General features: G+C 40.8%; 1 protein-coding gene across 1 annotated transcript in view; it reads right to left on the bottom strand.

Annotated features, from left to right (window-relative positions):
* The window catches only part of LOC122540021 (coiled-coil domain-containing protein 162-like), a 62,882-nt gene that overhangs the window by 38,593 nt on the left and 9,710 nt on the right, over positions 1-14,579 (bottom strand). Inside the window, exons 6-10 of the mRNA XM_043675318.1 lie at positions 11,554-11,692; positions 11,055-11,175; positions 9,436-9,545; positions 7,441-7,590; positions 2,836-2,889 (exon numbers count right to left, since the gene is read on the bottom strand). Of these exons, the coding sequence (XP_043531253.1) occupies positions 2,836-2,889; positions 7,441-7,590; positions 9,436-9,545; positions 11,055-11,175; positions 11,554-11,692 (574 nt within the window). The remainder of the gene's footprint in view (positions 1-2,835; positions 2,890-7,440; positions 7,591-9,435; positions 9,546-11,054; positions 11,176-11,553; positions 11,693-14,579) is intronic.

The raw sequence follows: 14,579 nt of genomic DNA, 5'->3' as shown, positions 1-14,579 counted from the left end.
TAAAGGGACCGGCATAGTTGACATGCAATTGAGTCCAGGGTTTACCTGGCCATTCCCACAAATGTGGAGTGGCCACCGGCGATGATTTCTGTCCTTGTTGGCACTCTGGGCACTCCCCCACCAAAGCAGCTATGTTGGCATCCAACCTTGACCTCCAGACATAACATCTCGCTCACATCTTCAAATTGGAAACCCCTGGGCAACCTTGGTGGAGTTCAGCCAGTATCCTGTGGTGACCTTTACTCGGTACATTCCCCCCTTGCTCCCCATAGTGATATGCTGTCCTCTAACAGTGATCTGGTCTGTCCGAATCCAGAAAGGTTTCAATCCTGTTTGCAATGGCCTCTGCTTCCCCCATTACACTGGCTGTTTTAGTTTTGCTCGGATAAGATCTTTTTGTGTCCACAGTTGGATATTGTCAGTGGTGACCAGAAGAGTGCCTGGAAAGTTCAAAACAAAAATGAACTTTTCTTGAGAGACACCTTCCTGGAAATCGGCCTCAGAATGTTCTTACTCAAGTTAGGCCTTGTAGGATTTCTATGCTGTGTTGAGTCTGCATACTAGCAGCAACTACAATGGCTTGCCAGCCCAGGTCCTGAAGAACTGTTTAGCTACTTGGCCGAGGCTCAGCATTGTTGTGGGTTCTGCGGTGGGTTGGCCTAGGATCCCTCTGTTCAGGACATGCCTGCATGAGGCTCTTCAATTATCCACAATGATGTGGTGTTCCCCAAGCTAAGTTGGACAGCTGAGGGTGCCCAGTTCCATCGGGATGCCCAGTAGTTCTCATGCTCCACTGGTCATGTTTTCTAATGACAAGGCCAGCTGTATTGCCTGTTTGAAGTCCAGTTGGCCTTCAACTGCTGACGTCATTAATCCCACATATCAAATGGTCTCTCTGTATCTCATTCAGGGTTAACCCAAAATTAAACACCTCTGCCAATCATCCTGACTTCATCAAAAGACCCAATATGGATTCCCCTGCATCTCCAACTGCCAAATAAAACTGATGGCATCTCTGAATTCGAGGAGGTTTGGGGTCATAATATTCCTTAACCAACTCTGTCAACTCTTGGAAGATTTTAGTATCTCGTGCCTCTGGGAAAGTTAAGCCCCTTATAATTGAGAATGCTGCAGATCCATTAACGGTTAGAAGGATTACTCGTTGCTTTCCACCAATGGTCATTGCCTGGGGGAAAAAAATTGCATTCTTTCCACAAACTGGGCTAAGTCTTCAGGGGCAGGGTCAAACGAGTCAAAGTTCCCAAATAATGCATGATGCTAGAAATACTTACCCCAACTCAAAGACAACTGTTTGGGTACATCCTATTTTCTCCTTCCATTACTGAAATAACTCCACACAGGCTGGTGTCCCATCACCAAGTCACCTTTCATTTAAATGTGCACAGTACACTAGCTGTGGCCAGCAGCTCAGAGTCAGTCCCTCAAGTGAGTAGATTCTAAATCCCCTGGTTTTTTTTTATTCATAGTTACACAAAATACAAAAGAACAGTAATAATACACAAGAGAAATAGGGACACAACCATAAGGTGCCCAAAATCTCACGAAACAAACACTACATAGAACACATGCAGAACTTTCACACAAGTCACTGTCCTCTTAAAGTAGCACAATGAGAGAAGTCCAAAAAGAAAGAGTCTAGTTCAGCAGAGTTCACAGCAGGCTGAGCCCACATTATAGAATTGCAAACACTTTACACATTGCCTGCAAAATCCTCACAGTAGAGTCTCCAGCACCCAGGCAGAGTCCGCGCCCGAAAGCACAGTCCACGCCCAAAGGCAGAGTCCACTCCAGCCTGCAGCAAATACTCGCCTCCCAGCACACACACAGATGTTCAATTTTTGCAGAGGCCTGGTCCACCCATACAGGCCCAGGCCTACTCACAGAGGAACAGTTCATCTGGAAAGATGCAGTTGGCTCACAGGGGCCATGCAAGAGGAAAGCCAGAATGCAAAGGCTAAGCCCTGCCCACAAAATCAGCACAGTCCTTTCTCAAAATAAGCCAAAAAAAAAAGAGTAGCACACTGTAACAAAGACTGTGACCAGCCAGTGAAACAACAGTTCTATAATGAGAACTGAAATACACCTGGAACACACTGAATGTGAAGATCAGCCAGTTCAGGAATCAGGTTCCCCCAAAAACAAAGACCAACAGCAGTACACACTGGCTACATGGCCAGTCAGCTCAATGTCAGCCCTCAGATCTCAGGAAATGCTAAATCTCCTGGCTATATCTTTTTAAGTTCCCCTCACATGAGCGCACTGGCTGTGAAGCCGACCAGCCAGCTCAGAGTCAGACCCTCAAGTGAATAAGTTCTAAACCCCTGTTTATATTTTTTTTCTGTTTACACCTTTGTAAAATTTTATTAAACAGTACAGTTTACAAATAAACAGTTAACATTAACAACTGTATATAGAGAAACAACAATTTACAAGGGAGAGGGGGCGGCAAAGCCAGGCCCCAAACCTCACTGTTTAACCAGTTTTCAGGGAAAATGAGGACAAACCTCAAATCCCAAATCCCCTGTCAGCCAGGGCTCCCTGATTGGCCCAGGTTAACAACCCTAATCAAGGATCTCAGTCAATAAGATCCACCTGGTTTTAATCACCCAAACCCATTCTGGATTAATAATGACTGGCTGCAATTAATATGCACTCACCATACTCAATGAACAATTCCAAGGTCAACTCAACCCAAACCTCCCACAGAAACTGCCTGACCTACTGCGTTTTTGCAGCAATTTGTGTTTCTAGTTTCTGAGTCCCAACATCCTCAGTATTTCACATCTGTACAATACTAAAAGGAGGTTTATTTACCTGGCAGCTAAGTGTTGTAGATGGTGTTTGGGATTTCTGCATTCCCTTTATTTCCTGAAAATAAATCATAACAAAATAATGTACAGAACATTAAATTTCGAGGTATGATATTATAGATTCTGTGCAACAAAGAATTCTTTTACGCAAGAAACTCATGGTCTCTTTCGAAGAGAAAAACCTTTCCTTCCCATGTTCAACATTTTGGAGAGCAGTATGTAGAACATTTGCCTCTTTCCAAGATGATTTCTGTGGTTGGCAGATTCTCTTTAGCCCAGAAACAAACCACAAAATTCATCAATCAGCTTAACAACTGGGGCCTGAACACTGACATGGCTGAGACATACAATCAAGCTGCACTGATAAATAGGTAGATAGTCAGTCAGCAACTTTTTCTTTATTCACTCATGGGCTGTGAGCATCACTGGTTTGCTCAGCATTTATTGTCCATCCTTAGTTGCCCTTGGATTCAACTGAGTGTCTTGCTGGGACAGACCCAGAGGGCAGTTAAGAGTCAGCCAAACACATGTAGACCAGTTTAGGAAAGGAAAGCAGTTTCCTACCCTAAAGGACATTAGTGAACCAGAATGGTTTTTTTTACAACAATCAACAATGGGTTCATGGTCATCATTAAACTTTAATTCCAGATTGTTTTTATAAATTTTTTCACAGTAAGTTTAAAAAAGGAAGAGAATAACGATAGAATAAAGGAATAAAGGTTGCATAATGAACATGATATCAATATGACCATGAAGTGGTCATGTTAGTTCCTGTCAGTTTTAGTATGTGATTTAGGGATGTTTCCTTAACAGTCAACATTATAAGGTTCATCAATTAAACAACTGGTTTCCACTGGATCACTGCAGCCCAGGATTTCAAGTTGGAATCATATACCTAGATAAAACGTTGGATTGTGTTGTTTTAAAATCTTATCCCTTTCCATTCTATCTGAGATGACAAGCTTCTCCATTCAGAAAGAATGTAAGTCTCTCCTTGACATTCAATGTAATGTGATGGTACTGTTATGGTCTGTTAATTTTTAGAAAGAAAAACTGTTAAAGGCAACCACTTTTAGTGATAAAACATGTAATCTGATTGTAACTAGATACAAGAAACTAAAAGCATGGCTACTGCAAGTCATGTGATTGTACAACAACAAGTTCTGTTGATCACAGCGACCTTGTGAGAAGAACCATGGGTGGGAGATGAGCTGCCTTCAGATGCCAATACCTTTGATGGAGCATGACTTAATTTTCCAGGTCTCCTGGCAACAACAGCCATCAGCTAAGAATTGCTCAAGAATAGCCAACTGCCCAGATAAGATTCCATCTTGAACCTTCCTGGAAGAAACATCCAGGAAGGCAGAGAGATTGAGGAAGAGACGGAGACATTGTGAAAGAGTTCATGACTCACTACAATATAACTGGGCAGCTAAACCTGAATGCTTGCAGAACCAGAAATCAGGAATTGTCTTCTCTCCTCACAATCTGCTCTCCTGTGAAATCTACCTGCATTCAACCACAGAGACTGTCACAGTTACCAGATGCGGTTCCAAGTGTTAACCACTTCATGGCAACAAGAAACTCAAACAACAGGCCCCAATAATAAATCACAGGTATTTATTGGGGTCTTGTAAGTATTCTTTGGGATTTATTGCTAATCATTTTAATCTCAATATCCTTAATTTCCTGTTCTAGCATTACAAGGTAACACAGCATGGAAACAGACCCTTCAGTCCTGCTACTCCATGCTGACCATGTTCCCACTTGCCTGTGTTTGGCCATATCCTTCTAAACCTTTGCTATTCACGTACTTATCCAAATGTCACAGCACAGTAGCTCAATGGTTAGCACTGCCCTCTCACAGCGCCAGGGACCCGGGTTCAATTCCAATATTAAGTGAATGTCTGTATGGGTTTCCATCGGGTGCTCTGGTTTCCTTCCACAATTGTGCAGGTTAGGTGAATGGGCCATGCTAAATTGCCCATAGTGTTCAGGGATATGTAGGTTATGTGCATTAGTCAGGGGTAAATATAGGGTAGGGGAATGGATGTGAGTGGGTTACTCTTCCGAGGGTCGGTGTGGACTTGCTGGGTCGAAGGTCCTGTTTCTAATAGGTAGCATGGTGGCTCACTGGTTAGCACTGCTGCCTCACAGCACCAGGGGCCCGGGTTCGATTCCAGCCTCAGGTAACTATCTGTGTGGAGTTTGCACATTCTCCCCATGTCTGTGTGGGTTTCCTCCCACAGTCCAAAGATATGCAGATTAGGTGAACTGGCCATGCTAAATTGCCCATAGTGTTCAGGGATGTGTGGGTTAAGTGCATTATTAGGGGTAAATATAGGGCAGGGGGAATGGGTCTGGGTAGGTTACTCTTTGGAATGGTTAGTGTGGATTTGGGCTGAAGGGTCTGTTTCCACAATGTAGGGATTCTATGTGTCTTTTACATGTTGTAACTGTACCTGCATCCACCACTTCCTCTGGCAGTACATTCCACACATGACCCATTCTCTGTGTAAAAAAGTTACCCTTCATGTCCTTTTTAAATCTTTCTCCTCTCATCTCAAAAATATGCTGCCTAATTTTGAACTCCCTCACCCTAAGGAAAGACCTTGCTATTCACCTTATCTATGCACTTCATGATTTTATAAACCTCTCTCAACCTCCTACACTCCAGTGAAAAAAAGTCCCAACTCAAAAAACTCAATCAAGTTCGTGAGACACAATCTACCATACACAAAGCCATACTGACTTTCCCTGATCAGCCCTGGTCTCTCCAAATCCATGTAAATCCTATCTCTCAGAATCACCTAAAACAACTTACTCACTACCAATGTCAGGCTCACAGGTCTATAGTCTCCAGGCTTCTCCTCACAGTCTTTCTTAAATAAAGGCACAACATTAGCCACCCTCCAGTCCTCTGGCGTCTCACCTGTGGTTATACATGATACAAATATTTCTAGTATGGGGTCTGCAATTTCTTCCCTAACTTCCCACAATATCCTGGGATACAATTGATCAGGTCCCAGAGATTTGTCCACCTTTATGTTTTCTAAGACTTCCAGCACTAACTCTTCTGTGATGTGGACTGCTTTTAAAACATCAATATTTATTTCCTTAAGCTCTCTGGCCTCCACTTTTTTCACCACAGTAATAACTGAGGCAAAATATTTATTTAGTATCTCTCCCATCTCCTGAGATTCAACACAGATCTTACTGATCTTTAAGATGTCCTAATCTTTCTCTAGTTGTTCTTTTGGTCTTAAGGCACTTGTAGAATCTCTGGATTCTCCGTGATCTTATCTTCCAAGGCTGTCTCATATTCCCTTACAGCCCTCCTGATTTCCCTCTTAAGAATGCCCCTATACCATTTATACTCTTGAAGAGATTCATTTGATTCATTTGATCCCAGTTCTCTATACCTAATATCTCTTTTTTTAACTCTTGACTAGAACCTCAATACCTTTATTTATTACAGCCCTCCTGATTTCCCTCTTAAGAATGCCCCTATACCATTTATACTCTTGAAGAGATTCATTTGATCCCAGTTCTCTATACCTAATATCTCTTTTTTTTACTCTTGACTAGAACCTCAATACCTTTATTTATCCATTGTTTTCTACTCTTACCAGCCTTACCCTTTACTCTAACAGGAACATCACACATTTTAACAATAATAATGATAATGTTAATAATGTTATTTATGTATCCTGAGGAATCCTCACTATCAACCTATCTAACCTTTAAGGAGAATGCATGAGTTATATTAATCTACAGGTCATTGTTCACTAACAGTTGACTGATCATATGAATGGCATGGACAGGGTCATGACAAATAGTGCGATCATCACTGAATCTCTCATTATCACCATCCTGGGGGTTTACCATTGACAAGAAGTTGAACTGGATTAGCCATATAAATACAGTGGCTGTGAGAACAGTCAGAGACTAAGAATTCTGCAGCAAATAACTCACCTCCTGACTCCCCAAAGCCTGTCCACCATCTACAAGGCACAAGTCAGGAGTGTGATGGAATACTCCCCACCTGCCTGGATGGGTGCAGCTCCAACAACACAAATAGCTTGACAGGACAACACAGTCTGTCACATTGGTAGGCCGTCCTCCGTGTTAAACATTCACTCCACCGCCAATGCACAATGGGACAGTGCCATCTATAAGATGGACTGCAGCAGTTCACTTTGATGATAATTAATTTTTTTTCCAACATACAAGAGAGGTAAGTATCAACTATTTCCCCACATCACCAGAGGAATCAAACATAATAATAATATTGCTAGAGAAAATAGTATATATTAATGCCATCCAGCAGGCTCCTGTCCATATTGAGATACAATCTCACAAACACACACTCACACACATATGAATGTAAGCAAACACAGAGAAATATACCAACAGCGTAATTGCAGACATATGCCAATCTGATGAATCTATCGCTTCTTCTGATTGCTATCACAAACATATCCCTTCAAAAGGAATTGAAGTGAAATCAATGTGACATTGCCATCGCAAAAACAATAGTCACAACATAAACTTTTCAGAGTCAACAGCCAAATACTAAATCTTTCTTGTTAAATGGACTGTTCCATACCTGTTCCTTTTGGTAAAGCAGTTGGTGTTCCTGACGAAGTATGTTTTCATAACACATGGAATAAGTCTCAAAGTTGCTGCGCTCTCTCCCCATTACATCACAAGCTAGAGACAGAAGGCAGTCTCTTAAATGGTCTTTGCTGAAGGTAATCTGTCAAAAATCATCAAATCTTTGAAGCACACAGCAATGTTTTGCTTCATATATGCATCATCGTAATGCTACAGATGGTGTGCAAGGTTTTTGGCTTCTGATTCCAACCACCCCACTCCCATGGGATTAAATGTTGAGTTAAATTGAAATAATAAGCAGGGTTAAGGGGAAAAGACAGGAGACTGGGACAAAGTCAAGGTGCTCATTTGTAGAGCACGTGCAGACAGATGGACCAAATGGCCTCCTACTGAACCATAACAATTCTGTAATGCGCTGACAGGAACTGAGACTGCAATTCTACTTAGATTAATCTGTCACCCTTCAGGCATCACTCAACCCAAGTGAACATTCTAGTCTTGGTCTAATTGAAAGACTTTGCCCGGCTCTCAGGGGTATACCTGTGCGCACAGAGCATGGTTAATGGGAAATTAGCTGCTGGTGACCTCAGTGGGCAACCACAGGGGAATAGAGCCAGCTGTTTGTGCAGCAGCAGGAGAGGACTTTTGAAAATGTACCCAAAATGGAACTGAGTGGGTTGCTACTGAGTGGGTTGATAGGGATGATCTGTTAAACTTGAAGTACTTTCCCAACAGAGCAAAACTGAAGGCCAGGAGCATGCTGGTATATCTCATTGTATCTTGCACTGTATTTTGTTATCTCTACACTCTCCTGGTGTTGTATTTATTGAGGAAAGGGTCGCAGGTTACCTTACCTGAGCCATCTTCGTCAACCCCTCTTTCCATTTAATCTCACTGCAGACAGTGATAAAAGATATTAACCTAATCCACTCATTGGGAAATTCATGTAAATCGGCTGCAATGATAAGCTTTGGGTAACTGCCTGACTGGACTGTCCACTCAGTGTAGGTTTAACACAGTCAATCCAATCCAGAACATATCTCTTGCTGTATTTGGAGCACCGTGTGTAGTTCTGGTCAGCATTCTATAGGAAGTGTATGGAGGCTTTGGAGAGGGTGCAAAAGAGGTTTACCAGGATGTTGCCTGGATTGGAGTGTATTAGCTATAAGGAGAGGTTGGACAAATTTGAATTGCTTTCGCTAGATTCTTGGATGCTGAGGGGCAACTTGTATATAAAATTATGAGAGGCATTTTTAAGGTGGTTAGTCGGAGTCTTTTCTCCAGGATAGATATGTCAAATAGTAGGGGGCATAGGTTAAAGGTGAGAGAGGGAAAGTTTAAAGGAGATGTGTGAGGCAAGTTTTTTTACATAGCGGATGGTAGGTGCCTGGAACATACTGCCGGGGTGATGGTACAAGCAGATACATTAACAAAGTTTAAGAGGCACTTAGACAGACACATGAACAGGCATGGAATAGAGGGAAATGGACCATGAAACGGCAGATGGGATTACTTAATGACATCGTGGTCAGTATTGAGACAGTGGGCCGAAGGGGCTGTTCCTGTGTTGTACTGTTCTATGTTCTACACTAACATAGCTTGTTTCACCAACAGACTCTCATTTACCTGAGTTCCAGCTCCTCCAAAATTCATTAACATATGATTGAAAGCCCGATGAAAAGAAAACAGATGTAACTTTATTTTTCATTTGGAATATTCTACAAATTAAATGTTCAAAAGAACAATGGAACAGAGCTGACATTTACAGCATTTCATAATGACTGTCTCTGACTTCAGGCAGCTAAAAAAGACCTTTTAACTTTACAAGATCAACCATTTCAATCTTGACCAGAACAGCTATTTAGCTCATGAAAGGACCTTGTTAACCAAGACCTATTACTGGCATTTGATAACAAGTTCACAATTCACAAAGTCACAAGTTTATTTTGAGTTTTTAAAGTGCTGGCAAATCAAACTGGTTCTATACCTCTTTATCAGTCTCCTGGGAGTGCTCCTTCAATTTTTGCACAAAGCTCTCAACAATTTGAGGCCTCACTAACAAGATATTTTCTGTCATGGCTGAATGCTTCCAAACATCTGGAAGAAAGAAGAATTGTAAATGTTTACATTACATTTCTTCCCCTTTTTTAACCACAGTGTTTAAACATCTTCAGTGCTCGCAAATCAGGTATTTTTAGTTCTACTGTCTTTCAGTTCCAACACATAATCATCTAATCTAATCCACTCATTGGGATTAAAATTAATAAATAAAATTAATTAATAAATCAAATAATCACATTTTATAATCTTTTACCATTTCTAAATCAGTTAAGATGAATAACAACTGGTTTGGCTCCTCTGGTGAAAAATTCCAGTAAAAGGGGCCATAAATTACATATGTCATAGAAAGTCAGGCAGAACTGGGAAAAAATTATGGTATTCATTGCCAAGAAGGGCCGCTGGAGAGGACACTGTAAATAGATTCAATGTTTTATTAATTGGAAAAGACAGGGTAGATAAAGGTAAACTGTTTCCACTGGTTAGGGATTTTAGTACTACGGGATATAGTCTGAGAATTAGGGCCAGACTGTTTAGGAAAGATGTTCGGAAAAACAAAGGGTGGTAGATATTTGGAACTCTCTTGTACAAACAGCAACGGATGCTGGACTGGTTGTTCTTTTTAAACCTGAGATAGATTTTCTTTTTGTTTAAGGGATATGGGCAAAAGGCAGGTGTATGGAGGTAGGGCAAAGATCATTCATGAACTCATTTAAAGATGGAACAAGCTCAAGGGGTAAATGGCCTACTCTGTTTCTATGTTCCTTTGATATCCATTGATTTGAAGAAAACAGACCGGTTTAGTCTATGGATATCTAATGTTGTTAGTGTGTTCTTCAATTAAAATTTTAAAGATGAGAATATATTAGGCAGGAATTCATGAATCAAATAATCACATTTTATCCAATGAATCAGATATTGTTAGTTTCAGTAAACAGTACAGGTGAGAAACCAGAACACAGAGAAAGAGAAGGATATAATTGTACTAGGATGAGAGGAGAATGAGAGGTAGAAGTTAGATGCATTTGTATAGCAACTTTTCTGGTTTCAGAGCCTCCTAAAGTATTTCACAGCAAATGGAATACTTTTTGAATTGTCATAATGCAAAAGAAACAGCCAATTGCACACAGCAAGATCCCACAAACAGTGGTGTTATAATATCTTTAGTGATGTTGAATGATGGATACATATTGCTATAATCACTAAGGAAAACTCCTCTGGTCTTCTTACAACAGTGCTGTTGCAGATATGGGGAGGAAGTGGATAGCGTTGATGTCACTTGACTAGTAATCCAGAGTCCCAGGCTAATATTCTGAGGACATTGGTTTGAATCCTACCATGACCCACAGTGAAACTTCAGTTCAATAAAATCTGGTATTGAATGCCAGCCGACTAGGCTCTTTATCTGAACGCATGTAGCATTTCTAATAAGGTTGATGATAGAAATAAAAGAATATGACTTGATAGCTGTTAGGGAAATGTGGTGGCGAAACAGTAACCTGTGTAATGAAGAGCTCTTAGCCTTTCGCTGAACATGTCGTTCCTTACCTATTGGCAGAGTTGCTTCGCCTCTGGCTCTTTCTGACATAACAAGTGTTACCTCCTTTGCGATTTTCTTTTGAAGCTCATGGATCATGTAACATTCCATGCTTTCAAGAATTTTGTGCAGCTTGCAACAAAAACAAAAGCAGACAAGGTGGTCAGTTATTTAAACTTTCATTTGATTTCTGTATTACACCTGAGTGAGAGGTGGAAGGCCCACTTCTGTCAAATTATCACTCCATGGAGTTTAAAATGGGCGTGAAGTTGCCATCATCCCCACCAATATTTTCAATGGCAGGGTGGGACACTGTACAGAGCTTATTAGCTGCCAATAAAATATGGAGATAGCCGTACTTCCACTCAGTAATGCAACCATTAATTAAATTAAAAGCTATGACGATTACACAAAATGTTGAGCTGTTTATGAGGACCTGCTTTGGAAAAACATGCCTTAAGAAGACAATTTAAACCAGATTTGGCCTTCGTTCTGATGTATCCAACTTACCTGTTGAGTTTTCATCTCTGCTTTTGACGTCCCCTCTGGTGGGAGTAGTAGCTGGTTGTCCATCATCATTCTCTCGTACTCATCTTCCATGCCTATTTGACCGGTGATCACTGTCAAAGCTGGGTACAGGATTTCCATTCTAGAGTGGAGGGCAAAGTCCTCGGTTTTAATGATTTTCTTGAAAAACCATGTTTAGCAATCAACGAATGAGCAAGTTTCAAAAAATGTTCAAAGCTTAAAATGAATGGATCTGCTCTGTTTCGTGGATGCACAAGTTGTTCTTACTATCTGATACCTCACAAAAAACAGACTACTAAATGACTGGGGGATTAATGCACCAACTCACCAAGCACATGCAAACATATGAACCAGGAGCATAAGTAGGCTATTTGGCTCCTCTAGCCTTCTCCACCATTCAATAAGATAATGGTTGAAGTGTTTGTGTTTCTAAATCCACATTCTCATCTACTCTGTTAACTCTTGATTCACCTGCCCTAACAAAAACCTACCCACCTCAGCCTTAGAAGTGCTTAATGGACCCAACTTCACTGACGTCTAAGGTAAAGAATTCCAAAGTCACGCAACTCTCTTGATTAAAACCTTCTCACCTTTGTTTTAATTTAGAAAACATCCTCTGACTTGTCTCCAATACATTTACATCCCTCCTTAAATAAGAAGATCAAAACCGCTTCCATCAATGTTGTGTATAACTGAAGCATAATATCCTTAATTTATGTTCAATTTTGCTCGTAATAAAGAATAGTATGCCATTAGCCTTTTTGATGATATACTCCATAGTAATGTTTTGAGACTTGAAATTACAGTCATTCTCAGTTAAAGTAATATTCTTCTTTCTCATTCTTCCTGTCAAAGTGAAAAACTACATATTTTCCCACATAATGCTGCCAGATTTTTGCCTACTCATTTAACCAATCAACATCTGTCTACAATCTCCTTACGACATACTTCCTTGGAGTCATGTGCAAATTTAGCTCCAATTCCTCCCCTCCCCTCATCGAGGTCATTGATGTAAATTGTAAAATGTTGAGGCCCAATCAAAGATCCCTATGGGATTCCACTTGCCACATCCTACCAATCAGACCCATTTATACATACTCACTGTTTTCTGCTAGCCAGCTAATCTTCTATCCATGTTAATATGTTATTCTTGACATAACACGTTTTTATTTTCCACCAAAAACCTTTGATGTGGCATCTTATCAAACCCATTCTGGAAATCTAAGTACAGTACATTTATATAAATGATTTGGATGTGAACATAGGAGGTACAGTTAGTAAGTTTGCAGATGACACCAAAATTGGAGATGTACTGGACAATGAAGGTTACCTCAGAGTACAATGAATCTTGATCAGGTGGGCCAAAGGACTGATGAGTGGCAGATGGAGTTTAATTTATATAAATGTGACGTGCTGCATTTTGGAAAAGCACATCTTAGCAGGAGTTATACACTTAATGGGCAGGTCATAGGGAGTGTTGCTGAACAAAGAGACCTTGGAGTGCAGGTTCATAGTTCCTTAAAAGTAGAGTCACATGTCAATAGGATAGTGAAGAAGGCGTTTGATATGCTTTCCCTTATTGGTCAGAGCATTGAATATAGGAGTTGGGTGTTCATGTTGCAGCTGTATAGGACATTGGTTAGGCCACTTTTGGAATATTGTGTGCAATTCTGGTCTCCCTCCTATCAGAAGTCTGTTGTGAAACTTGGAAGGGTTCAGAAAAGATTTACTAGGATGTTGCCAGGGTTGGAGGATTTGAGCTATAGGGAGAGGCTGAATCGGCTAGGGCTGTTTTCCCTGTAGCGTCAGAGGCTGAGGGGTGACCTTATGGAAGTTTATAAAATCATGAAGGTCATGGATAGGGTGAATAGACAAGGTCTTTCCTCTGGGGTGGGGGAGTCAAGAACTAGAGGGCATAGGTTTAGGGTAAGAGGAGAAAAAGATTTCTAAGTGGCAGCTTTTTCACACAGAGGGTGGTGCGTGTATGGAATGAGCTGCCAGAGGAAGTGGTAGAGGCTGGTACAATTACAACATTTAAAAGGCATGTGGATGGGTACATGAATAGGAAGGGTTTAGAAGAATATGGGCCAAATGCTGGCAAATGGGACTAGATTAGATTACGGTATCTGATCGACATCGATGAGTTGGACCGAAGGGTCTGTTTCCGTGCTGTACATCTCTATGACTCTATGAGTACATGTACAGGCTCCTCTTTATCCACTGCATTCGTTATTCCTTCCAAGAATTCCAATAAATTTATTAAACATGATTTTCCTTTGGCAAAACCATGCTGAGTCCTCTCAATTACCTCGAATTTTCCTAAAAGTGCAGATATAATGTCTTTAACAATCGATTCAAAGACTTTTGCTGCAACAAATATCAAGCTATTTGGCCTATAGTTTTCCATTTACTACCTCTCTTTCCTCTTGAAGAGAGGGGTCATATTGTGTACTTTCTAATCTGATGGAACTTTTCCTGGTTCAAAGGAATTTTGTCAACTTTTCACTAAGGCATGTTCTACTTCATTGGCCACCTCTTAAAATGCTAGGAAGAAATTCATTTGAACAAAGACACTTAGCAGTTTGCTTAGTAACACTTCCCTCATAATGGTAATTTGCTGAATTCCTCCCTCTATTCCCACTCTTATTTACAGCTCATGTGCCAGTTTACTACAGCTCACTCAGTGCCCACGTAGTTGCACTTACTTAAGTTTAAAATAGTAGTGTTAGCCCCAATCTTCTCCTTTTTAAGTTGGACATAAATTTCAATCATTACTGTCGTCGTTGCTACCAAGGGATGCCCTTACTCTGAGGTTATTAATTAATCTTGTCACATTATATAATACGAAGTATAAAATAAGGTGTGCTGTGATTTTGGAGAAGATTTGTAGCTCAGGTTGTAAGTTTGCTCGCTGAGCTGGTAGATTTATTCTCAGACATTTCGTCACCACATTAGGTAACATCATCAGTGAGCCTCTGATGAAGGGCTGATGTTTTGTCCCGCTTGCT

Source organism: Chiloscyllium plagiosum, chromosome 3 (assembly GCF_004010195.1).
Source record: "Chiloscyllium plagiosum isolate BGI_BamShark_2017 chromosome 3, ASM401019v2, whole genome shotgun sequence".
NCBI classification, from domain to species: Eukaryota; Metazoa; Chordata; class Chondrichthyes; order Orectolobiformes; family Hemiscylliidae; genus Chiloscyllium; species Chiloscyllium plagiosum.
The sequence above is the reverse complement of the archived record's forward strand: the minus strand, read 5'-3'. Positions and strand labels throughout refer to the sequence as shown.